The sequence below is a fragment of the Chinchilla lanigera genome, unplaced genomic scaffold (genome assembly GCF_000276665.1).
Source record: "Chinchilla lanigera isolate Chin_1 unplaced genomic scaffold, ChiLan1.0 scaffold00056, whole genome shotgun sequence".
Taxonomy (NCBI): Eukaryota; Metazoa; Chordata; class Mammalia; order Rodentia; family Chinchillidae; genus Chinchilla; species Chinchilla lanigera.
In genome coordinates this window covers 6,580,385-6,608,032 of record NW_004955457.1, presented here as the reverse complement: position 1 = coordinate 6,608,032, position 27,648 = coordinate 6,580,385, and the positions used below count along the sequence as shown (strand labels likewise).

General features: G+C 39.5%; 1 protein-coding gene across 1 annotated transcript in view; it reads left to right on the top strand.

Annotated features, from left to right (window-relative positions):
- The window catches only part of Pth2r (parathyroid hormone 2 receptor), a 90,364-nt gene extending 66,958 nt beyond the window's left edge, over positions 1-23,406 (top strand). Inside the window, exons 9-12 of the mRNA XM_005397112.1 lie at positions 11,291-11,385; positions 18,781-18,919; positions 20,629-20,670; positions 23,014-23,406. Of these exons, the coding sequence (XP_005397169.1) occupies positions 11,291-11,385; positions 18,781-18,919; positions 20,629-20,670; positions 23,014-23,406 (669 nt within the window). The remainder of the gene's footprint in view (positions 1-11,290; positions 11,386-18,780; positions 18,920-20,628; positions 20,671-23,013) is intronic.
- The last annotated feature ends 4,242 nt before the right edge of the window (positions 23,407-27,648 follow it).

The window sequence follows — 27,648 nt, the reverse complement described above, 5'->3', positions numbered from 1 at the left end:
ACCAGAAAGAAAGTAATGATAATAAGAATGATGATGATGATAATGATGACAAGTATAACCTAGTGTTTGCCGTAGGCTGAGCACTAGTTTAAGCATTTTACTTATATGAGTTTAATCCTCACCATAGCTCTACACAGGGAAACTAATCAAGGCCATGCAGCTATGAAATGAAGGATGGGATTTTAACTGCAGGATCCATATCCTGGTGTCTTATGATGAAATCTAACATCCCCAGCAGTGTGAAGAAGACCCATCCCTCATGCTTACACCCTTTACACACTGCCCACTATGTTGTTTTCCTGCTAGTTCCTTCACCTGTCCACCTCTGCCCCGGTCATGCTGTTTGCACGTCAGTGTACGTGTAGAAGGCCAACATCTGCTTCTTTCTCTTGCTCACTTTGAGTTCCACATCTTCATTGTGACCTCCGTGGTGCTTCTCAATCAAAATGAGGTCTCCTCTGATAATCCTCAGAGTACAGTGAGGAGTTTTCCTTCTCAACATCATTACCATGTGTAATGTTTCTGATAATCGATTGTCCATCGTGTCCACTGAACTGCAGGATGTACTAGTAGTATGCGAATAAGAACTAAGTTCTCCCCTAAATTTATCCCCCATACTAGCAAGATGGTCCTGCCACATGGTGTTGTGGGAGGGTGGGAGGTACTACTGCCCCTCGTCTGGAACATGGAACTGCCGGGAATGTAGCTTTCAGCTTCATAATGAATTAAAGATGCAGAGTTTGAAATAAAAGAGGATGGTTTATTTGGAAAAAGGATGGAAAAGAAAGAAGACACACAGCTACCTTGGGAGGGTAAAGGGCATCGGAGCTGAATATCCCCAAGCTCTCATCCTTGGCTCCTTTTATTTAGGAGTAGTGATGTTTCCATCCTCCATGTGGGCACCGAGGAGCTGTTGCCATCTGATTGGTTCTTTTGGCAGTCTTTGATCCTGACTTGATCTTGTCTACCTGCATTCTGCTGGTCTGTTGATTTCTTCCTGTCCTTTTGTGATGGACAAGTGGAGGGTATTATAGGAAGGTAGTTTAGACTTAATGATTGTAAAAGGGACATGGGTACATGTGTGTATCTGGTGCAGTAATGTAATGATATTAAGGAGAACATACATGTGTGTATGTGCAGGTGTGTGTTTGTGTGTGTGTCTTACATACTAAATGAGTCTTAGGTCACTTCCCCTTATCTCCTTGTCATTTTGTCAGGTGAGTGAGGGGGCTGGTTTTCCTGGTCTTTTATGTTTCTAGCTTCCTCTGTTCTGCTGAGTCTTCCTAACAAATTCTTAAGGTAATTATGTGACCTGGCGCCTTGCTCAGTCTAGCTTCTCTCTGCCCTTCATCTTTCTAATTTCTAATTCTAATATCTTTCTGTAACCGTAGAGTCTACCTATAGAGGCAGAAACTAATTTTAGTAAGTTTCTCTATTGATTTTTAATAAAGCCTATCTTTTCACTGCAATAGTGATCACTCAGCTGATAATTGTGGGGAAAAAAAAAATCATGCTTACAAAGTACACATCCTAGGGAACAGGGGAAAAGGTGAAATAAGAGCCAGGAGAAGCAAAATTACACAATGGCTACATTTGTTTTTGGCAGTACTTTTATTTTGTAAAAGAGGAAAGTATAACTCACACACCTAAAGGTGACACAACAAAAATCACAACCGGCATGCTTCCACCATGTTCTTTTCACTTGCATTCAAAAACATGGCAAACTGTTTCTTAATCTTGCTTAGCTCAAGGGGCAGGTGACACAGCAGGTAGGACAGCAAGGCCCGGAAGAAGAGGTAAAGATGAAGTGAGAAGATTCAGTAAGTCCGCACCAGTGTCCCCACTGCACATATGTATGTACTGCTTGGGTCCCCTCTGCCCTGAGACACAAGTGTCTGCCTGCTGACAAGAATTAAAACCCCCAGACAGAAATACACATCGGGAAGCTGAATGGACTTGCTTTGGAGTACTCATGAGACGGCTTCGAGGATGTCAGAATACAGGGTTTAGAAGGGTTGGTAATAGTAAAAATCTGAGATTTTTAATATTTCTTTATCATTTTCATTTATTAGTACATGTATGTACTACATAATGTTACGTTCCTTGTGTGGGCTTGGTGCTTGCTGAATTCCTTTTCCATCCCCTCCCCTTCCCTTTTCCTCCACTGTGCGCATCCCTTGATCCCCTTCCTCTTTGGGGGGGGGCTGTTTGCAGTGCATAATGTTTACCTTCCTGTGTAGAGCTGGGGCATATACATAGCACCTTACAGGTTAGGGAAAGAAACCAGGAACTCTAGTATTTGTCCTTCTTTCCATTTCTCTTCTTCCCCCATTCATCCATCACTTTATTCTTTATCTGCTGTTAGGTGATCAAACTGCCTTTCAAGAACATGCTCGGATTTTAACTTTACCTAAAAGTCTTTTGTTTGGTCTCTTAACAGAGTCAGTCTCTTACTTCTTATTAATCATTTAATGAATAAGTATTGTGAGTGCTTTTTGTCCTTCAAGAAAGGTCAGAACCTTTTTTTTACATTAACTGTCAATTACCTTTCGGATAGGTATTTCCATGATTCTCCATTTGAATCCAGGAGAGGTTAATATTTGCCTCAGGTTACACATTTAGAAGGTGCTAAAGCCAGAACAAAACCAGGCAGTATAGATCATGTTCGTTGTGATATGGAAAAATATAACTCTGGCCTGCCTATCAGATCTTAAATGTGCTGAGTTCATGATGTCAAAACATTGAGGAACGAGTCACGAATCAAAGAAGGAAGTTAGGTCAGGTTTTTTTTTTTTTAATTTGGAAATATAGAGAGGAAGAATAGCTCCTGGGTTTCCAGGAGAGATCCTGAGTGGGTGGCTGCCAAGGTTGTTTGTCAGGGGTAATTAATTTATACAGCTAAATCATGATGTGGATACAATGTGGGTTAAGCTACAGTCAATCTAACATCCATCCAATAGGGATATGAGTCACGTAGCAAGGGTACTTGAAAAGAGCAAAGGAATTCTTGAAAAGGGAGGGGAATATGGTCCAGGTATCACCCACCTGTATCTGAGGAGTATCTGGACACCAGGTGATACTCATTACACTATAATCGCAAGTTGCTGTTTTTCCCAGGGGCCTGGCTGTTACGTCTCCATCCTGAGGCTGAGCTGTCTTCAGATTTGCCTCCAGCCATCATTCTGATGCCTTTTTATTTTTTGTGCTGCCCTCCTCGAGGGTGCAGTCCCTCTCTGACTGCAGATTAACGTCTATCTAACCTAGCTGTGTAGAGTAGTAGCAGCCCAAGCGAGTCCTCTGGAGAATAGCAAACTAGACAAATTCCACTAACAACGAAATCTGACATCACTATAAAAGATCTGACCTGTGTGACTAGCGAGTGTCCATGTGCTTGTGGAACATTAGTTATGTTTCTTGTGATCAGGCACTTTATCAATTTATTTATTTATTTTGTGGTGCTGAGGATTTAAACCAGGGCCTTTGCACTGAGCTATATCCCCAACTGGTTCTTAAAAATTTAAATTTTGAGACAGGATCTTGCTAAGTCCCTAAATTGCTCATGCTAATCTCAAAGTAGTGATGTTCCTGCCTCAGCCTCCCAGAGTTCTGGATTACAGGTCTGCACCACTATCCCTGGCTCAGGCACTTTAAAAACTGAAACCTATTACATTTTAAGTACAGCTCTATTTCTCTGTGCCCTGCTTTGGGGGAGGGACTGATCCTATTCTTTCTTTTTCTGAGAGTGTCTGCTACTTATATTGGTGTCCAGAAAATATTGAACAAATGGAAAATACATATAAATGCTTGATAACACATCACAAGAAGATTATTTGATAAACATGCCAAAATTTTAAATATCTTCTACTTGTAAATACCTTAAAATCATTTAAAATGTAATTTCCTTCACAGTTGACTGAAACGAGTATAATGTATTACTATTACAATTGCAGATATTACTGGAATATTGGCTCCCAAAGAAATATTTAACTTGGGATCACAGGGCTTCAGAGCTTCAGGGCTCTTCGATTTTGTTCACTCTCCCTGACTTGTTAATCTACAAGCAATAAATCTCAGGACCAAGGTTATGCAGCTCATTAGTGGAGGAGGCACAACACCCAGTAGTTTGTGGAGTAGACTTCATAGTTGTGTGAGGAAGTACAGGCATCGTGGTGCCAATTCTCATCAGCTGCCGACTTCACTTTATTTAGCCCTTCTTTGATGCAGTTTTGTAAAAAAAAAATAAATTGGGTTTTCTAATATCTGCTTCATAGGCTTATTATAGGACTAAATAAAATAATTGACGTATGTAGTGTAGTAAAGTACTTAGTGTAGTATAAAGTCCTTAGTGTACTCCATATAAGATGCCTCTCGTGGCAGTAGCCATCATTGTAATACTAGCAGTAGAGACATGGGAATAGTAGAGGTGGCAGTAACAGAACTGGGGGCATGTGTATTGGTCACACAGGCTTGTCTAAGTTTCCCTATGCCCATTGCAAAGCTAAGAATCAGGATAAGAAAGTAACAGACTCTGTTCGAAAAGCAAATACTAAGAAGGTCATATTTGAACTAAAAGTATGAAAGAAAAGTGTAAGTTACCAAATACTCAAAAAGTAGAGAAATTTTCCTGGCGTAGAGATACAAGCCAAGGTGTAAATGGATGGGCGCTATTTTCTGTCTGTGGATGGAGGATGCTTCTCCAGGAAATGTGGGAGATTGGACTATAAAGTCGTATGGGAGTAGAGCCGTGGTTGGACTCCTGTTTTATATGAAAGTACCTGGGAGTTTTTCTTAAAACTGTGGTGAGTCATGGAGAAAATTGAAACAGGTAAAAGATTTCATTAGATTTGAGTTTTGAAAAGGAAGCTGGAGGCATTGTGGTGGATGGATTAGGTGATCTCGTTTGGAGGAGCTTGTATCTACTGAAGAGAGACACTGACATCAATATACTATTTTGAAGTTTTTTTTTCTTGGAGAGACTTTAGTTTTGATGTAGTCTTCCAGAGAGTTGTATTAAAATGGGAAAACCATAAATTAGTTTGCTAATGTCAGCCACTAAGGAGGTTGTCACTGCCGCAGCTGGGGTGCAGTCCCTGGGTTCTGCTGTTCTGAGGGGAATTGGTCCCATAGATCCCATTCTCTAAATCCATTTCTTTAGGGAAGCTGGGAAGCCCCAGTGTCTTTCTTGTACCGTGTGTTACACCATCTTAGCTGACTCAAAATTCAAATGTGCAAAAAGAACTATTTTTAAGGGAAGAAGGTAGAAACTGTCATCAGTAAAAATGTAAATGGATAACTAATTTAATGATGTATCTTTTATACTGGAGGGATGGAAATTTCCTCCAGAGTCACCTTTTTAAAAAAATAATAGACACCTCTAAGCAAGCTTTATAGAATGGGGGTAATGAAATAGAAAATCTAAAACTTAGTCTTGGAGTAACTTTCAGTTGGCATTAAAAAAAACCCTAAAACTAAAATTAGAAATCAGGGCTAGTCACTCATTGAGGCACTTGAATTCATACGGTGGTTTTTCTGCAGGCAGTAGTTCATTTTCAGGTAACTTCTTAAAAATGAGCCATGGAATCAAAAAATGTTCAAGCTGGGTAACATTTTCATAATATTTTGTCTGATGTTAATCTAACAACACTTTTGAAGGGATTTGGACCTTTGAATAACTACACAGAGAAGTGATGCAACCATGAGAGTTTATAGTGGTTAGTGAATATTAGGGAATAGGGGTCGGAAGTGATTAACTCCTTTGTGAGTCACTTTTTACTGGCATATATTTACATGTTTCTAGATGCTTACATCTTAGTAACACTGTGTATCCAACCTAAAAACTAATCTCTGGGTCCAACAAATAGTTTCTGATGTTTATCTTGAGCTTACTCATTGTGTGAGTAATGCTTTAGTTCGAATGACTAACCGAGTAGTGACTCCCCCAGATGCTGAATGCTACGCAGGGTGCATTATTAAACAGACAGCTCCTGTTTTGTTTTGCTTTTCTTATAAATGTTTTGTTCAACATACCTGTCAATCCTAACATGATTCTGGCAGGAGGAGTAAGATGACACTTCTTATAAAAGCCTTTAGGAAAAAATTTTTAAGTGATTGATAGATTTAAAAAATATCATATCCAGTGCTCTTTTCAAAATATGCAAAGGAGACAAACAAGGTACAAGCTTCTCTCTGCTGTTTGACCAGTGACTGATTTTTCCTCAGTTGTTAGTAGAGGAGGCTCAGTCTCCAAAAGCAGAGTGGAGGGGATGGTGAGAGAGATAATTGGTAAAGAAAGAATTGTAAGAAAAATGGAAAAAAAGCTAATCTCTAACGTTTGGCAGAGCTGTGAATACCAAATTGACTTTCTCCACAGAGAAAAATCTCTCTTCCAGAACTCTCTTCCTTTCCTAAATCAGTCAGAAATAGAACCTCCGATGAAACTAAAGATCTAACATTTACCATAAATCCTGCCCTTAAGTTACAAGCTGAATTTCAACTTATAACAAACTAGCTTTTTTCTTTGTATTTGTTATACAGCTAATCAAATTATAGTATTTGATATAGGTTAGGAAGTTTATGATCATTTAAAAGTTCAACCTTTAGTACCATTTTGCACAAAACAGTAAAACTATTTCTTATGTTTATGATTTGCAAAATAAGCCAATATATAGGATATGTGCAGGGGAGGTATTCACAAGATTTCTGAGAGGAAATAAGCAGAGCATCTAGGGCTGGGAATATAGCTCAGTGGAATCCCGCCTGCCTGGCAAGCACAAGGTCCCAAGTTCAATTCCCTGTACCAAAAAAAAAAAAAAAGAAAAAAAAGATAATGATAAATCATTGGGGCTAGGGATATAGCTCAGTGGCACAAGCGCCTGCCTGGCATGCAGAAGGCCCTGAGTTTGATTCCCAGTACCAAAAAAAAAAGGCCAAACAAACAAACTAAAAAGCAGAACATCTTTCTTTCCTGCGCTGATTTTAAACAAGTCAAGTTCTAGAACAAAATGGGTAAAGGGAGAATAAAAACAAAATCTTACTTGCTACTACAGGCTGGGTTGGAGGATGTGACTTTATATGCTTGTTAGCCAAGTGGACCTGCTGAAGAAGTTCATAATTAGTGGAGGCCTTTCTAGCCAGGGACAGGATGCTGAAGGGCACGGTCTGCTCACTGCAGTTTCGCAAAAGAAAGGAGGATGAGCTGCCTCAATCACTCTTGGTATCTCTTTCCATAGTTACTCATCAAATACACCAGTCTATCTCCTCTAAGGATGGGGAAAACACAAGGGAGAGGAGAGTAAAAAAGTGTTTATCAGTTGAAACCCTTCCCTTGAAAAGAAGAATCAGGACCAGGGAGAAAACACTCCTTCCAGTGTGTATTCAAAGGCACTGATGAATGTGGCAGCCGGCCTACGAGCACGTACCTGACTGAGAGGTGATGGAGATGAACAGCAGAGACACAGAATTAGGTTAAAATGTAAGGGGCAAAGGGGCTCTTGTCTCCCTTATACAAAGAGCCCCCAGTGACTGGCACGCTCTAGCTTTATTCACTCAGACCCAGGTACAAGCAATTAGAGTAAAACAGAATTCATCTACCTCCCACCATCCATCATACATGTCCAGGTAAACAACAGGCTCCTAGCTATATTAACTTTCCCTGCAGAGTGTCAGTACGCACGGACACCGCCTTGCTCCCTAATGCTCACAGCAGAGGCCAATTAGGCCTTAATCTTCCTACCTGGTCTCCCACAGATGAACATTTCAAGGGTAGAAAGGTAGTTTTATATTTTATAGATCTTTTTAACTGTCAGCTTTCCTATAGCTAAATTTTAATTTCTTTTTCTCATTACGTCTTTTGGGAGACACCTAGAAGTGATGTATGCAAGGGAGAGCTGTTGTTTTTCTCCAGTATAAATAGTGCTTAGATCAGGGATATCCCCATATCATTCATTCATTCATTCATTCATTCATTCATCTACTCATTTAACAAGTCTTCACTAAAAATTAAGAATATTGCAGGCACACTGTGAGGTAACAGAGATGCAAGTTAGAGGAGATGGACACCAAGTTCTCATACAGCCTAAGCACAGTAGGTGAAGCAAACACTTCAGTGCGTTTAGTGCTGTGCTGGGGTGGGAGCTGAAAAAAGGTGATGTTCACCCAAAACCTGAGAATGAGCTGACCCAGTGAGGAGTGGCTGGAAGGAGGCAGGCAAGGGAACTCCAGGATAGTGTCAGGCGGGATGGCACCAGGAACCAGAGCTTCCTGGCTGAAATTTTGATCTCTTTGTTGAATTCGCTGTGGTCATTTTTGAACAATGAATTTATTTAAGTCTTTCAGAAAGAATCCACTTTCTTTTTTTTTATTTTAAAGATAAAAGGAGGGAAAAATTAGAATCCACTTTCTGAATTTGGGTTATTTAAGAGTAATATTTGTGCAAAATTCACTCTCTGTTACTGACTTTGATACTTACTGGTGGTAGGATTACTACCAGGCCTTCTCTGTTTTTTTTTTCCCCATTGCTTTCTCTATACTTTGCCTGAATAGAGCTTGAAGGAGGATGCATGAAATTTTAAGGATTCTAATGATTTCCCCATAGAGCAATAATAATAAAATAATAGGCACATTCTCTTGGTCTTGTTCTTTGTTTATTCCTCTTGCCAAATATATCATGCTATTTTCCACCTGCAGAATCTTTCTTTAGTGTAGAATTCTTTTCTCTTACATCTTTAGTGATTTGTTCTATTTGTCCTGATCTTTTCCTTCAGAAAAAGAATAATCTGAATGTTCACTTTCAATTCCATGTCTTCTCTGTAAGCATTTCACCCCTTCTCACATAGGTCTTTGTTCTTCTCCATCCATCTGCGAGGATTCCTCAAGAATCCTCTAAATTGTAGATTCCATTTCATTGCTCTGTTGTAGCTAATGCTTGCTGTTTCTAACGCTGCTTTTAAAACTTGGTTATATCTTAGGTTCTTTATAATCTGTTGTTAATCCATTCTGCTCTCAAAAATGTTCTGTTCTATACCTCAGTCAACTATCAAGGCTATTGTGTTTGATGGACAGAATTGTGAAGTGGTGAGAACGCACACTGTGAGTGCAGGGTACGTGGGATGCACTGGGACTCTGCCACTTGCTGGCTGTGTTGCCAACTATAATTTGCATAACCTGTGCCTCAGATTTCTCATGTAAAATGAAGACAGTAAAATAACTACCTTGTACAGCTGTTCTGAAGATTAAAGAATCAATTCATTGAAAGCATTTACAATATTAAGTAGTCAATAACTTAGTTTCTGATTATCCTGTATTCTATATTTTCCTAAATTATTCATAATAATAATAATAATTTGGAATTTTATCCAACTATTATCTATCTATCTATCTATATATGTAGCAAGTTCTATTCAATCTTAGTTTTCTGAATTCTTTCTGAAATCCATTTGGTTGTCCTTAAGTTTGTCTTCTCAGTTATTAAACAGTTGGATTACTTGGTGCATATCTCTTCCAGTCAGATTTCTGAGGATTTTCAGTATTTGCTTGTGGTCTCCTGACCTGAGGATGGAGTCCTTGGTTCTGGGCATTTTAGTGGGTGGAACCAAAGGCTGGCTCATCTGAAGTCATTTCTAATTCCTCCTTTTTAAGAAATAGGGCATGATGAATGACAAGCCCCAGCCCACCTTGCTCCCAAGCTCTTCCAGCTTCGGTTCACATCACTCAGTCCTTTACATGGGAGTTGTGCATTGGTGCTGGGAAGACTTTACACCCCAGATGCACTGCGTCCCTGTCTTAGGGACAGGGGTTTGTGTGCAGGAACCAAATTGGGCCATTCAGAAAGTAAACTCCTGTGAAGGATGAGCAAGATCTCACTTTCTTACTGAAAAAGGTTGTGTCTATGAGCAGCATGCCGTAGTGGGTGAGGATGGAAATGCTCAACTCTCATGTTTTGCATTTTTTATCTCTCTGAAAGGAAGGTATAAGACTGAGGTTAGGAATTCACAGTATGAACTCACAAAGACTTGGTTCAGATTTCAGCTGATTAGCACAGGCCATAATCAGTTAATCTCTTTGAACTTGAATTTTTTTCTACATAATGAATGAACATAAGAAAAAATGTCTGTTCCATATTCATGTGGGATTTAGAGAATGTTCCGAGAAATGGCAGCTATGATTAGCTTAAAAATATCCTTTGGTACCAGCTCACAGATTGTGATATTGTTGAGGAGTGCTTATAGCACAGTCAATGGTAGGATGGTAGTAAATAGGCTAGCAGAGGATTTGAGGTTAAGGCAAACAGCTGAATTGATGACTCAGGCACATCTAATTACCTAGTAATGAAAAACGCTCCCAACTTCAGAAATGTTGAAAGCAGACTCCTCTCTTCTGGATCCTGCTCTGGCACTGACACCATGACTGCTCTTGGCAAGCTGCATTCCTATTACTCCCAATACCAGCACTTTTCTGGACAGCAGCCTTTTCCCTGAGCAGAGGGACCCAGGCTCTCATCTCCTTGTAATCTCCAGTGACCTTTTCTTTCTTCTTCATGGTGTTTTGTACTTTTGAGGCCCTTGAACGTTTATGTGTTAGTTTTACCCCGACAGTCCTGGCTCTGCTTTTTAAACATAGAACTTGGTTTTCTCTTGGGTGTCCAAGTCTGTAACGTGTCAAATTCAGTTCGATCCCCTACATTGCAACAGGCATTTTCTTATACAGCATCTTGCTTTGTTTTGTTTAATTTTAAATCAGCTATTTTCTTCCTTTCTTTTTTTTTTTTTGGTACAGGGAATCAAACTGAGGACCTTGTGCTTGCCAGGCAGGCACTTAAGCCAATGAGCTATATCCCCAGCCCTAATTTTAAATCTTAATATACATCCCCAGATACTTTTACTACATCACAGGTGAAATCCTCAAGCAACTTTATTTTTCCTCTCTCTAAAAATACAGACAGAAGCTGGGTATCAATTCAATTTAAAAAGGGCATTTATATAGTTATATTTCTATAATAACTATTATTTCTTGTCCTGCCAGTTCTGCCTCAGGGTTTCCTTTGAATTCTGGTTTGGAAGTTGGATCCTGGAAGATTACTTTTGGGTATTTCTAGTTTTAAGTGTTGAAATTTTTTTATCTTTCTTTGTGTTTTTATGAAGGCAATCAAGAGTCAGTAATGTTCCAGTGTCTTATCTAGGATTCCCCCATTCACATTTATGGAGTGGTTAATCTTCAGTCATTGAATAGTGTAAATTTCTATAAACATCTTGAAGATTAATTTAATAATTTGTAATATTATCTTGTCTTTCAGTTGAATTTCATTCTGTTTCTGAATACTGTCAGAGTTCTGGCCACTAAGATTTGGGAGACCAACGCAGTTGGGCACGACATGAGAAAGCAATACAGGTAATTCCAGAACAGGCACCAGGGGAAGAAGTACTTTGAATATTTAGAGTATTTCGAGTAAAAGAGTATTACTAGTGTATCATTAGAGTATTAGAAGTATTTAGGGTAAAAAATACTATCTAAATGTCTTTAAGAGGCTAAATTTGTCAATGTGTATTTTTGTTTGGTTTAATTAGAGAATGTCTTTGTTATATACATGCATAAGTATGTTTAACATATAAATAATCCACAGTGTTTTCTAAAGTCTCAGTAATTTTTTTATCTATTCTCAGCAAGTTGGTATTTTTAAATATGAAACCTGGAAGATCTCTAATGGGTGATCATAGACAATTTTACATTCATTTCAAATATGTCATAACTAAAAATAAACAAGAAAGTTTATTTATTTGACTGTGTCCAGTTCTGCTATCAAATATAATTTTTTAAGAACTTTAAAATGTATTGATTAAAGGAGGTCTATTATTTAATCTTCTATAAAATGGTAAAATTCAGTGTTAGCAATCATCAATCAAAATTCGTAAGGGTGTGTCAATTAGTCCCAATGAACATTTTGGAGATTGTGAGTAATAGTGGCCTCTCTCCACCTAGACATGTACAAACAGTGCCAGGTGGATGTAGCTTAGTCATTGTAACCCTTCAGTCAGTAATTCTCTGCTTCAGAGAGCTATGAGATGCTGTTTCAGACATAGTGAGGTCTACATCTTAGTCTGCATGTCGACTTTTATTCAGAAATGTTCTCTAAGCCCTTTGGTGCTTCATTCCTCTTTGCCATGTGGGTGTCACTAGCAAGTTAAGCCGTGGAGAGTGCAGGTGTGGATTGGAGCCTGTCTCCAGAGCATGCCCAGTGTGGACAGAGCAGGAGCTGCTAGCTCCAGTTATTTGCAGTGTGCTGCAAGTGATAATATTATAATTTGAATCATGCCTAGGAGTTTACAGCAAAAGACCTACGCTACACTAAACAGCTTGCCTTATGTTACATCCCAGTGGTAAAGACAGAGGCCAGAGGATGATAGCGCAACAGAAGATGTGACTAGCTTTTCATTCTTCTTCATAACGTCAAAGAGTACAATAGTGCCTGAACATGACTCATTTCTTTAGTTCTGAAAGTAAGGTGCTTATTTCTATAGTGACCCTGCACTTAGGAAAAAGTTGCCCAAGATATTTGAAAACTTTGGAGGTAACAAGGGGTGACTTATCTTAAAATACTGATAGAATAGATAATATCTAGAGTTCACTCGTGGGAGATGACTTCACAAAACCATTGAACAGAATTCTCTATCAAAAAGTTAAATTAGCTACTATTCAGAATTTGGAACTATTTTTCAATAATTCAGAAGTTTTGAAGTTGATAATTAGAACAGGCTTAGACTAACAAGAGGGAAGGAAAGTAATTTTCAGCTAAGTACATCTTTTTCATACAGCTGAAATATATTTAATATTTTTAGTAACTGTTTAGTAATAATTTCAGTAATATTTTAATATTCTTAGTATTAGCGTAGTTAAATTATATTTTAAAATGTAGTAGAGAATGACTCTTTTTTGAAAGAAAAAAATGTGGAAATCTGCTTGGCAGGAAATTGAAAAGTCCAATCGGTGCACAGTTTCTGAGGCTTTAGATTGTCAAGTGTTATCTTTTTTGTTTGTGCGGTGCTGGGGATTGGACTCAGGGCTTTCCACGTGCTCAGCACATGCTCTGCCGCTGGGTTATAGCCTCAGCCTTCAAGTCATACTTTTAAAAGTAGATTTAAGAATGTGAATTTTGTGTTCTGCTCTCACTGATATTCCTACCATGAAGGCTGAGTATTAAATTTATATCTGCTTGTTTTTTGTATCTTTAAGCTTATATATCATTCTGTTACTAGCTTCGACTAACAAATGTTCAAACATTCTTGCTAAAATAAAACAATGAAGAAATACAAAATTTCCAGATGCTGACCTTGGAAGCCATTACTGAACACATTTCCGTGCATTATTTTCTGAAAGGTTAGAATGATCTTGCAGAGCTAAGATATTCTCTCCAGCTGAGCAATGCTTACACACAAATAAAAAAAAGCACATGAAACCCCTTAGTAGAAACTGTGGTTTAAGGTGGAAGTGAATTAATACAATCAGTTTTTAAAATAAACTTTTTGGTGGGGTACTAGGGATTCAACCCAGGACCTTTGCACTGAGCTACACCCTCAATCCTTTTTAGTTCTGAGATAAGTTTTGCTAAGTCACTGAGTTGCCTGTGCTGTGCTGGAACTTGGGATCCACTTGAATGAGTTTCCCACAATATGCGATTACAGGCATGTGCCCCTACGTCCAGGTTACAGCCAGTTATTTAAAAACAAAATTGACGTTAACTTTCAGATTTAACAATAGAGATAGCATACTTCTCCCCTTTTTATATTATAAAGCATACTTCTCCCCTTTTTATATTATAAAGTGCAATTTCTTTACCAAGTTAAGTTGATAGTGGTAGAAATTATGAGATATGAAAAATGCAATGAAGAAGAATATTTGAATGTTTTGGCTGATTTGATTTTCTATTCAGTGTTAGACAAAATTACATTTAATGTTGGTTATTTTTAGAATGAATCCAACCAATACTTACTATGCAGCGTGATATTAAAGAGAGCAAATTTTAAGGCTACCTCATTCTTATTATGTAATTTTGGGTGAGTACTTTCCTTCCCTGGACCTCTGTTCTCACCGGAAATGGGATAATAATAGCTTTCTCACTGGCGATTGTCACACTAAAATGAGGCAATCAGAAGAGGCTGCAGCAGGTCCACGTGCTAAGCAGGGAACTGTTGTATTTGCTGAGTGCCTTCCTTGAACCCATAATCTAGTATGAGGGAGGGGAGATTGATTTAATCTCATGCTAAAGTAGGGAGAGTACTGCTAAATATGCATGTGCAAAGTGCTCCGTGCATAGAAAAGAAAGATTAAGTAGCAATCAAGATAGGCTTAAGAGAAATAGGATTTTGTTTTATTTTATTTCATTAGCTAAATCCAATTCTCTAAAGAAAACTAGAGGATTTCCCGAGCCATTCACCTGCAGAGAGATCACCTAGGGACAGAAACTCTGAGAACTGGACTTCTGCCTTTTAAACTGTCCACTGAGTCTCCAAACCACTTGACTGCTTTGGATTCCTCTCATGGATTTAACCTTGGACACAGAAGAACCATCATCCTATTTCCAAGCCAGAAGACCAGCACCACTGTTACATCCCTCAGTCATTTCATAGACAGCTGCGCCCTTTCAGAGGCAAGCTGTGAAGTTGCACAGTGTGCACCGGTGACCAGCTGGACACTGAAACAAACTGGTGCCCAGGATTGCTGGGTGCCACTCTTACATGAGCAGACAAACAACAGTCCATGTGTGCATTTGCTCGGCACATCCCTTTAACTTGTTCACTGCCATTGCAGGCCGAATTCTAAAATGAGATATAATCACAGCTCATACAAACACCGTACTTCCAATATCTTATTGAACTCATTAATTAAGGAGAATGTGGTAAAATATTATAACTGATTCAAAAGAAAACATATGGCCAGAAAATTATGCTGAAAATAATTTACAAATGAATGCAGGCCAGCAAAACTTGTCAGTATCTATAGGGCTACAATCAGTGGCCTTTTACTGGATATAATCTGAACTTCTCTGCACAGGAATTGTTTTCACTGCTGTGGTAGGCTAATTTCCAGGACAGTCCTCAAGATTCCTAGCCCCTGACGGACATACCTTGTATAATCGTTTCTCTGCCGCCCTTCACCTTGAGTGTAGGCAAGACCTCTAATGAAATAGTTGCCTTTCCCTTGATTAGGTTATAGTGTGTAGTAAAGGAGGTGCATAAGCCTCCCCTTTGATGAGATTAGCCTCTATTCTGGCAGCCTAAATAGGAGATTCTCCTGTTTATTTTAAGAGGTGATCTGCTGCACTGTGAGAGCCTGTGCTTAGGATCTCAGGACAGCCTATAGTAACAGAGTGAGCCCTGACCAACCCGCAACAACAGTCCTACAACTACAAGGAATGGAGGTCTTTGGAAATCTGAGTGAGTTTACAAGAGAACCCCAATGTCAGATGAGGATGCAGTCATCGCTGATTTGTTATGCAGCAATAGAAAATAAATGCAGATGCTATCTGTTTGTTATATACTAATTTTTACCTCTATGGATTCATGAAGGAGCTGAGTCATAGACAAAGTTAGAGACAACCCAGATGACCAAGTTAACAGGATATCCAGTAGAAATAGATTTAATTGCCAAATACAACTTTTCTTAGGCTGCATGGAACCAAACTGTGCCTGAACTTTCACATGTATGACCATATTGCTCTGGTCTGTCATATGTAAGCAATGTATGATTGGATCTGTTGATGCTGTTATAACCAAAAGTTTGCTTGAATTTGAGAACAGTTTTCAGGGGGCTTTAGCTTTCATCTTAAAGAAGAGAGAGTAATTGTCCTTTCAAAATGAGGTTAGACGATATTTTTAAGGTTTTGCAAGTGTAGTTAATGTTGACTCCTTGTATTGGATCATAGTGAACTGAAATGCCTTGAAGGCATTGAAAGGTTGTGCCCAGTTTTATAACCATGGGAAGATGGTGATTACTGGGCAGGATTCAGGAAGAAGGCGAACCACCTTTAAGGAGGTCTAATAGTGGGAAAAATCATTTGGGTCAGAGAAATCCACTGCTTCTCAGGGATGCTGTCTTGAACAAAATGGGCTTCATGTAGAATTTTCAAATTGAGGGGCTGGGGATTTAGCTCAGCGGCAAAGCGCCTGCCTGGCAAGCGCAAGGTCGTGAGTTCAGTTCCTGGTACCGGAGAAAAACCAAAAAAAAAAAAAAGAATTTTCAAATTGAATCCCTGTAAGTAATGCAAGGTATGAGGCATGAGGATGAGGAGCAGCAGAGGAAAAATGCCAGAGGCTTCAGGGGAAACCGTGAATGAGGGGTAGATGGATGGCACTGAGCCAGGAGGGGTAGATGGTCCGGGCACTGCTGAGAGATAAGACAGGCAAAGGATAATGAGGTAGAGAGAGTGTGCAGCTAGCTGTTGCCATCTAAATTAGGCACTGCAATATGATTTTTGCAGGATTCTCCACCTTCTGTAGAAGTTAGAAGAAAGGTTCTGATAAGACAGTGTGTGTGTGTGTGTGTGTGTGTGTGTGTGTGTGTGAGTGTGTATGAGTGATGATTTCTGGTAAAACTGCAATGCCAGAGCTCTTATGGACTTCCGGGCTTTATTCCATCATTTCAGAGAGAAAATTCAATCACTGTGATACAGGTAGTTAACGTCAAGTGTAGAACCTGAAGCCAGTTCTCTTTAGTCTTGTCCAGTGTGATCTCAACTCACCTACACAGCTCGTTTCCAAGAAGCAAAATAAAACAATACATAAAACAGCTGGAGGAAAAGCTAGTGAGAATGGAAAGTTAGGTTGTTTGAGATGACCTGCGAGGAAATAATTCACAGGTGGAAAAGGAAATTTGAGGTATGAGTAAGAAAGCAGCCACACGGGACAATTTATTTTGGATAAAAAGTGCAAATAACACAAAATAAAGCAACTGTTCGTGGGATTCAGGTGCTTGCTGGCTGTGGTCCAGGAGCCACTTTTTCTCTTCACTTTTGCCTCTCTGTGGAGCAGTTCCCAGCATGGCAACTTGTTTCCCTGAAGAAGCCATGAAGAAAGTCTTCTAGGAAGATGGAGGCTACAGTCCTATGCAACATAGTCACAGAAGTGGCATCCTATTGTCTTTGTCACAATCTGTCAGAAGTAAGTCTCCAGTCCTGCCCACACTCAAGAAGAAAAGATTAACAAAAGCATGCGTAACAAGAGGTGGAGATCATTAGAGACCATTTAGAGTATGCCCATTGGTATTAACCAGAGTTTTCCAGAAAAATAGAACTGTTAGGACAGAGAAATATAGCTGTAGATAAGTAGAGAGACAGACAGATAGATAGACAGGCAGGCAGGCAGACAGACAGAGAGACCGATAGATAGATATGGATAGGTAGATATATGAGAGAGGACTTTCTAGAGGAACTGGCTCATGTCATCATAGCAGCTGAGAAGTCCTACAACAAAGCCTTCCTCAAGCTGGAGTACCATGGATACCCATAGCGAAGCTCATTTCAAGTCCAAAAACCTTAGAGCCAGGAAGAAAATTGTGTAGCCCTAAGTCCAGAGTGAAGGCTGGAAACCCAAGGGGCTGCTGGTACAAGTCCCAGAATCCAATGGCTCAAGAACCTGGAGTTTTGATGTCCAAGGGCAGGAGAAGAGGCATGTTCCAGCTCCAAAAGAGAAAGAACAAATTCAAACTTTTATTTGCCTTTTTGGTCTGGTCCCCTAGCTGATGGCATGGTCCCCCAGTTGATGGAATGGTGCCCATCCCCTGAGAACTTCCCCACTCAGTCCACAACCCCATACTAATCATCTCGAGGTTCACCTTCACAGATGGGCAGAAATAATGCTTTACCAGTTTTCTAGGTATTCCTTCATTCATGAAAGTTGACACCTAAAATTAACTATCACATAATCCTATGGGGAAACAGAATTTCTCCAAATGCACAAGAAAATGTATGTGAAAAACCAGCTCAAGGAAATAGTGTCAGTTTTGAGAAACAAAACGAGACAAAAATAGAACTATAGAGAGTTTACTATAGAATTTGACAGACAATATTATGAAAAAGCCGGAGGAATTGACCGCAGGTAGTTCACATGAACATGTAAAATATTTCTAAGAGTAGATGGATTTTAGCTGAATGAAACAAGCCAAATACTTCCTCTGAAAGTGAGGGCAGCGAATGTGAGTAGAGGAGATGCTTATTTCAGTCTCAAGCATAGGATCTAAAAAAGACGACAGAAAAGATGCTATTTTAAGACTTTATATCAATAGTATCCTATAATCAAGTGCAGGAGATGAGACGGGACACTGATTATACTAATATGTGTGGTGGCACATGCCTGCCATCCCAGCACTCTGAGGAAGCTGAGGCAGGAGAATCCCGAGTTTGAGCCTACCCTGGGCAATGTAGGCAAGGCAGACATGACAGAAGGACATGACAGAGAAGAAACAGTCCCTGGCATGGTAGGCAGCAAGCAGCAGTCTTCTTTGGCTTCCCCTTTTATTCCAACTGTGTCCAAAAAAAAAAAAAAGCAAATCAACTACAAGACTTAGTATAAAAGTTATAGAAAGAGGAGGAAGGACCAACAAAACAAAACAAAACAAAACAAAACAAAACAAAACAAAACACCAAACCAGAAAACAGTACCTAGCAAAAGTGGCAGAGTCCAGAGAGGCAGAGGAGAGTCAGGGCTTGTTAGCACTGCTTGCTTTGCCCTCAAGCTGCCTCTACTGGGAAGCTCTCTAGGCTGATTAATAAAAGGGCTTGCTCCTCTCTTTCAGGAAGCTCGCCAAGTCAACGCTGGTCCTGGTTCTGGTCTTTGGCGTGCACTACATCGTGTTCATCTGCCAGCCGCACTCTTTCACCGGGCTCTGGTGGGAAATCCGCATGCACTGCGAGCTCTTCTTCAACTCTTTTCAGGTAAACTGTTTTGCCTAGTCACTGAGTCCTTGTGGGCTTTTTGTTTTTCCTGGCAACTTTCTTTTCTGCCCTGTCTGGCTGTGATTCAACCAACTTCCAAGGGCCACGAGAGGGCGCTGTTCTCTGGTGCTTGTAGTGTTTCTTTCTTTTTATTTATTTCTTTTATTTTAAAGAGAGTAGTACATGAGAAACAAACAAACAAAAAAATAGAACAGTATCACGAACATAAACAAATCAAAGCAAGAACATTCAAAGTGATACAGGGTCTCGACAAATTAATACAAATCAACAGTGGTTGTTACATTGCATATGGGTATCCTCAACTACATTGCTCAGATTATCAGATGTAAGAATGAAAGATTGCTCAAACCATTAAAGAGAATAAGAGAATAATTCTTCAATAAAACATTAGAGATCATGCAGAGTTTCACTAGACAAGATGGTAGGAGTTCACCACTGTAATTCCACTGCATGTAGTGTTCCTTTCTGCAGAGGTCAGGGTAAGTTTGACTCCAGCAGGGGCAGCTTTGGAGCTGTTTCTCATACCAATAAGACTGACCTGAAATAAGACTGTTGTAAAGTCTGTGTCTCTGTTTTTGTGTATTGAAAAAGGAATAAAAGTAAAAAATGAAGGAAGGGAAGATGGAGAAAAAAGGGAAAAGGAGGCAAAAAAGTGAAGAGACTGCCGCAAACATTTCATCTTCTTTCAACTATGGTGACTGCCACCTCTCACATGGATGGACCTCTGCCCTACCACTTCCTACCTCTTAAATATAGTCCATGCACAACTGCCTGAAGAATCTTTAAAATATACATTTGATTCTATCACTTACTGGGCAGAAATAAACAAGGGTTTCCGGCTGCCCTCAGAATAAAGTTCAAATGCATTGTCTGACCCTTGCAGCTCTGTGTGAGGTGGACGCTGTCACACCTTATTCCACGGAGCCACGTGTGTTCCAGCCACCCAAACCCGTGGTTGCTTCCACACGTCCTGTTTCTCAAGGGCTCACGCTTGCCATGCCCTTTGCTTTCCCCTTAATCACTACGCAGCAACCTAGCTTCTTATTCTTGTCGCTCAGACTAGCTTAAACGTCAGAGAAGCCTTGCTGGGTTTCGTTCCTCATCTGATATATCCACTCCATTGTTCTGACAGCATTTATTTTGCCAGTTTAACCCTTGTCACCTTGTCTTTCTCATGCGGCTGTTTGTGTTTGATCCATGTCTCTTCTCTTCGAGAGCTGTTTTGTTTGCATCCTTTACCCCTGTCATGCTAAGCAGCTCCTAGAATGCTGTGTATCCCCAGTAGAGATTTTTGAGTGAATGAAAAGATTCTTTGTGTTTTTTACCTTGGAAGATTCTATGTCTGTATTTCTAGCATTCATAGCACATAAATATATTTTACCAAGCAGGGCTTGGGCATTATGTGATTGATGAGTGGCGATATAAATGAAATCAGAATAATAGAAATCATTTCTTTATCTTAGGGCATTTTATTCATTTGTTTGGCTTAGCTGACACCAAAGAAATTTCTCAAACAATTTAGTATAAATTTAAGGATTTGGAAATATTTGGAGAGAAAATAATTTGTATGATTTTTTTGAAGGAGTAATTAAAAGTCAGTTTTTAAACTTTGGCATGTGACACAAGATGCTTTGATGTTGTGAACTTCATGAATTGTCAGTGGGCTCACTTTCTTCTCTGTTCTGCAGGGTTTCTTTGTGTCTATTGTCTACTGCTACTGCAATGGAGAGGTAGGTGTGGAAGAGGCTGCCAGCACTGGACAGGTCTACCTTCCAATAGGCTTGTATTTTAGTGCATTTTGTGCCATGGTGCCTGAGACTGGGTTATATAGAATGAATGAATGGAGGTTTATTTCTTATGGTTCTAAAAGCTGGAAAGTCTATGCTCATGGGACCCACATCTGGCAAAGGCATTCCTGGGTCATTCCATGGCAGAAGGTGGAAGGGCAAGTGCTCACAAGTGCTAGAGAGCAAATCAAGAGAGCAAACTGACACACTCAACATTTTCCTAATTGGCATTAATCCATTCATGAAGGTGGTTCTCTTAAGATCTAAACACCTCCACAGACCACATTTCCTAATGCTGTTGTATTGGAGATTAAGTTTGCAACTCAGGGACTTTGGAGAAATGAAGTTGAAATGTATCAGTTTATAAATGGCCCGCAGAATGTGATGTGAATATCTTTAGAGGACTCCATGGGTTTATAAAAAAAAAAGAAAGGGAGATATTTTAATTATTTTAATCATAAATTATTTTGAGAAAGTGAGCATTACTGTAAATAACCTAAGGCTTTATCACTGTTAAATGTCAACTCAGTTGCATAGGCTCATATTAAAAAAAAATGGATACTTACATGGCCAGTGAACTTCATATTATAGTTAATACTGAAACATATTTCATTTCAAATTATATTAAAAAGTCAAATATGTTTCCCTGGGACAAATCCATCGTAATATTTTATTTTTTAAGCTACATGCTGGTGATGTGACAATCCTACTTCGTTTAGGAGGTGGCCACATTGGATGACGCATTTTACCTTGTGATGTGTAACATCTGCTGTTGGATGAGTTGCCACCTTCTCTCAGACTTTCAGCTTGCCGCCACTTGATACTTATTATTGCTATAGGTCATCTCACTCCTCTGACCACATTTAGGGTTTGGGCACTGTGGGATGCTATGCCAGTCTCCACAGAAAAAGGTTAAATTAGATAGTAACCCATTCATTTCCTGAGTGACTTCTGCATTTTTTTCACCTTATTTTGCAGTGGGGTGAGTAGTACGGGCGCTTACTTTTGCCAAGATGGACAAGTGAGAGTCTGCTATTTCAGTCAGCTTCCCAGATTTCTACAGCTTCTCTTGGAATTTGAAAGCGAAGCTTCATAGCAGTGGAATTTAACCTTCAGTGGAGGGATTGGCAACAAAAGCCCCACCCAACTGAAAGCACCTTTGCACTTCCTGCATTTCTATTTTACCAGCCTTCTTTCCTCATTTCTTTTCCTGCAGTTTGCCTAAGCAAATTATAGTGTGGCCATAAACTTTCAGGTTGAACAGTTTCTTCCCAATTCACGATGTCTGTTGTACATTTTCAGCCTTATTTACTTGTTCAGTTTCTCACACTAGTGAGACTGTACGATGTTATTCTCCTATTATCTCGTTTTGAAATTCTGTTTTATTTTTTCTTCTTTTTATAATAATGAAAAAATTTCAAGTTAAATTTCTTCCACACCACCCCTCAGCTTCAGCTGTTGTCAGAGACCCAGCTGTTAGCTGAAGTGGTGGACACAGATTTCATTCAGGAGCTATTGAGTGGAGGTGAAAAAACTGAGCTCACTCTGATTTGGGCAAGGAGGTGTTTTAAAGGGACAAAAGGGGGGGAGGCAGTTAGGGGTTCAGTAGAGTCAGGGAAGTGAATAAAAGTACAGAGTTAGTCCAGGTGGATGCAGTTGGACCAGCTGTGTCTGCAGCTTAGCTGTTAAAGATAGGTTTCTGTCCTCTCATGGGGATCTTACCTGTCTTGAGGATTACAACTTGAAGGAATGGCTCTCCAGCCCTTGAGAGAGAAACTTCCGAGTTGTTAGGACCATATATTTACAGTATGAGCCCTTTTTGATAACTGCTCTAAGAAGAGAAGTCAGGGAGCTGTTATCAGCTGTGTTGGCTGGAAAAATAGTGAACTTTCCCAGGCAGCATTTTCCGAGTTGGGTCAGGCTTCGCTAGTGCAGGGATTTGGATGGATTTGCCCTGTGTAGAGTTCTGCAGTCCACACTGCCTCTGTTTATCTTATTTCTCCTCCAGTTGGAATCTCTTTTTTTCTCCCCCATGAGACATTTCAACTTCTATTTATATACTAATCTTGGACAAGTCCCTCTGACTCTCTCCAAGCTTGTATTTGCTCATCTGTGAAAATAACACTCATCTGGAAGGTTTTTTGAGGTAGAGAGGGAATGTATCTCTATAGTCTCGGGCACATAGAAGAATCTCAATCAGTAATTACTACAGTTAGATATCCTTGTGACAAGATTGCAGAGTTTCTTTTACCATTTCTGACAGACACCATGTTTGTGTTGCTTTAGGTTCAGGCTGAGGTGAAGAAGATATGGAGTAGGTGGAATCTGTCCATGGACTGGAAAAGGACGGCACCATGTGGCAGCCACAGATATGGCTCAGTACTCACCACTGTGACACACAGCACCAGCAGCCAGTCACACGTGGCGGCCAGCACTCGCATGGTGCTCATCTCTGGCAAACCCAAGACTGCCAGCAGACCCCCTGACAGCCACGTGACTCTACCTGGCTATGTCTGGAGTAATTCGGAACAGGACTGCCTGCCACACTCCATCCATGAGGAGACTAAGGAGGATAGCAGGAGGCAGGGAGATGACATTCGAGTGGAGGAGTCCTCCAGGCCATTGGAATTTAATCTAGGGGCGGAGGAATGCAAGGGAGAAACTGAGGATGTCCTCTGAGTCAGCATAGGACGCAGTTTTCATAGGACTGGTGGATCTAGTTGGCTGGCATTCCTCAGCTTGAGTGTGAAGCTTGAAACGTTCAGGAACTGAAATATTTTTAGGCTACATGAGTTGCCTCCTGACCTTAGACACAGAAAAGAAAGTATTGGTGAATTACCCGTTTTTGGCGTCAAATTCGTTTCTAAATTGCTGTGTGACACTTGCTCTGTGGTTGTTCTCTATTTTTTAAATGTGTGTGTGTGTATGCTATGTCTGAATAGAAAAGGTTTCCGTGGCTTGGTTCATTCTCATAAATACCACTCTAGTGTGTATCACTTTCCTTTTAAGAAATAATTGCTTTTTGTCTTTCTCACTTTAATATATGTCTACTATCACATTCCTTTTGCCTGTGCCTAGGAGCAATAAGTATCTGCAAAATGTATATTGAAAGAATAAAGATCAACAAAAAGCATGCACTGGGAAATTAGTTGGGTGGATATTTATAAAATAATACATTTATGATGAATATGATTAATTCTTTTTAGGAACAAGGAAAATTGCTGAAAACAATTTTGTGTATCCCTCCTTTCGAATACTCCTTTTGTGGCCACCCAACCTCAGGTCTTCACTCATCTACCATGCCACACATTTTCTTGGTGAGCTTGTGTCCACAAACTAATTTTTTTGTACCCACTTATATTGGTGGTAAACTATATTGCATCTATATCTTTTTATTCTTTGTTCTATTCATAGTGCTATTACAGATAGCATGTAGTATAAATTAAAAGTTTAAAAATGCATTTTGAGTCACTTAGAAAAATTCCTTTTCAGCATCTCACATTACTTTTGAGAACCAATAGGACTTCCCTTGTCTAAATCAATAGTTGTTAATATCTATCTCCTGTAATTTACCTTGAAAATTGCAATAAATATTACAGGTATGAAAACATCCATTGAGTGCATGCCAATAAAGAGGAATTTCTTCTGGGTTTTTACAAATATTAACCTATTTAATTCTCACTAAACACTTTGGAGAAAGTCTTATCACTCTCATGATGTGGTGGTTAGGGTAGAGTGTTAACTTAATTGGCTTTGGGGTCCCCAGGAGGTTGGTGCAGCACACTGTGGGTATGTCTGTGTGGGTCACGAAGGCACAGCCTTGGTGGTCTGTGTGTGGTCACTTGCTCCTTCCTTTCTGGTGCTGCTCTTCTGCTGTGCTTCCCCAGTCACCATGAACTAAGCAGCTTTGTTTTGCTGTGCCTTTCTGCCATGATGTTTCTGCTTTGGAGACAGCCAACTATGGACTGAATCCCTTGAAACTGTGAACCAAATTAAACCTTCCCTCTATGTTCTAGGCATCAGGTATTATGTCACAGCAAAAGGAGAGATGACTAATATGAAAAATTAGTACTAGAGAAGTGGAGGCTTTTCTGTGACTCTGCCTGCCTTTGGAACTGGTTTCTGGGAGGAGTTTGGAAAAGTTTGGAAATGAGAACTAGAACAGCTTTGAATGCTGTAAGCAGAGCCTAATGGATGATTCTAGTCAGAGGTTTGAAGACCAGAATACTGATAGGAATGCAGGCAGTAAAGGTCAGACTCAGAAGCGTTTAGTTTGGAAGAAAGATTCCACTGATAGTTGGGCTAGACGCCGTGTGTGTTATATTCTGGCAGATTTTCTAATGTTTATATCCTGAGATCTTGGGGAGACTGAGATTAAGGGCAGTGGACTAATTGATCTGGCAGAAGAGATTCAAAGGCAGCCCAGTATTCAGGCTATGCAGGGTAACATTAGCTTCATTTAGCCAGATTTATAATGAGAATTCAAAGCAAAAAGGGGAGCAGAAACATTTGAAAAACTTAATTTTTGACCCAGAAGGAACCTTGTGTAAATTTGGTTTACACAACCAAATGTGGTTGCTAAAAAAGGCTAGCACCATTAAAAATGAACCAGGTACTTTGTACAGGAACAAGAAGAAAGATTCCTTGAGGGCATCCCAGAAATCAACAAAACCCCACCCATCAGAGGCTCAAGGGTATATACCTGTAAACCTTTGCTTGGAAAAGTGAGCCCTGGGACCACTACTCAAGAAGGGCCTCCTAGAAAATTGGTTCTCTGGGATTCATTTCACTGTGTTTGACCACCCAGATATTCAGAGAGGACTGTAGCTATGCTTTAAGGGGCTCGCTTACTGCTCCCACTGGGAGCAGACTTTGGTGTCATCTGAATGATGCTGGTTTTACCAGCATGCAGAATGCAAGAGTGGTGGAGTGAGGGAGGCCTCCATCTAGATTTTGAAGGAAGGCCTTGGAGGCTAGGCAAGGAGCTCCTGAAAGAGACTGTGTGAATATGTGGGAATAAAGCCAAAGGTGCGGTGGAGACCTCCAGAAGTTGGAGAGGCCAGGAATATGCAATGTCTGCTAAGGAAAGTTTTTGGAACTCACTCACATCTTACAGCACCCTGTGCTAGGTGCTAGACTTGGAGCTACAGGACTTAATGTTTTCTCTGCTGGCTTTCAGTCTTGCTTTGGTACTATTCTTTTCTACTCCACTATTCTTTTCCCTTTTGAATGGGAATGTTTACTTTGTGCTGCTGTACATTGGAATTATATAACTTCTGTTTGATTTTTACAGAGGCTTATAGCTAAGCTTTTGCTTTGAATGTTGGAAGGAGTTTACCATTGTAATTCCATTGCATATTGTTACCTTCAAATCAGTTGCTCAGATTGTTTTATCTTGAAAGAATAAACATTTATATAGTTAAGATTATTCAAAATCTATGGAAGACATTCTTATATTTCTTAAAAAGTGTTGAACACATTATTTCCAGTGTTGGATAACCATGTTTTTCTCTTTTTAGACCTGCTAAAAGGCCTTTAAGACACACAGGAAATTGATTATTCAGTAAAAATCCAGAGAATTTCTAGGCAGAAAAAAGGACCTCTGAATGATTGTTTAAGAGTAATAGAAACAATCAGTATATATCCACCTTCACTTAGAAATGGAACACAAAATTTTGCATATATGTTATCATACATTGATGCTCTTCTACTTATTATAGGGTTACATTATGATAAACCTATCATTAGTCAAAAATATATTGAATATGTTTAATTTAAACTGAAAGTTTCTCACACCAGACAGACAATGTAATATTTACACATGTGGGTTCAATTTATTTTACTTAAGAGAATGGTCTCCAGATGCCATTTACTTTGAAATGTCTCAAGTTTACCCCTGTTTATGGCAGAGTAGGACTCTACTGTATAAAAAAATCACATCTTTATCCATTCACCAGTTGATGGGCATTTGTGCTGTTTCCAAGATTTAGCTATTACAGAGTGCCACTATAAATAACAGTGTGCATATATTGCTGTGGTATTATGTTTTAATTCTTTTGGGAAGATAGCAAGAAGGGGGATAGGTGGGTCAAATGGAACCTCTAATCTTAGTTTTTTGAGAAGTCTCCACACTGATTTCCACAGTGATTGCACCAGTCTATACTCCCACTAACAGTGGAAAAGGATATCTTTCCCCCACAGCCTTGCCAGCATTTGTTATTGGTTGATTTGGTGATACTTACTTCTTCAACTGAGAAGTGTCTATTCATTTCAGATGTCCATTTTTAGATTTGGTCTTTAATATTGGGTAGTGTGATTTTCTGAGTTCTTTATGTATTCTAGATATTAATCCTTTGAGGAACAGCTAGCAAATATTTTTTCCCACTTTATGGGCTGTCTCTTCACTCTGTTGGTGCTTTTATTGTGCAAAAGCTTTTTAATAAGATAAGATGCCAGTTGTGGATTGTTTGTGATATTTCCTGTGACTGGGATTTTGCTCATAAAGTCTTTGCCTACACCCATGTCTTCAAAAGTTCTACCTATTCTATCTTTCAACAGAGTTAGTGTTTGTTTTAATATTTAGACCTTTGATCCATTTTGATTTTAGTTTAGTACATGTTGAAAGATATGGGTGTAGTTTTAGTATTTGGCATGTGGAAAGCCAGTTTCCCAGAACCATTTATTAAAGAAGCTGTCTTTCCTCCAGTGAAGGTGTTTGGCCCTTTTGTCAAGAATAAGTGAAATAAATCGGGCCCACATGTGTAAACATCATATTGTCTCCCTGGTGTAAGAACAGGAAAGGGTAAATATAACCCAAAATGTACAGTAGATACTAAGAAAGGGAAAGAAATTGCTCAAAGGAAGGAACAACTGGGATGAGGGAAAGAAGAAACAGAAAGTACTAAGGCATTTTATATATTA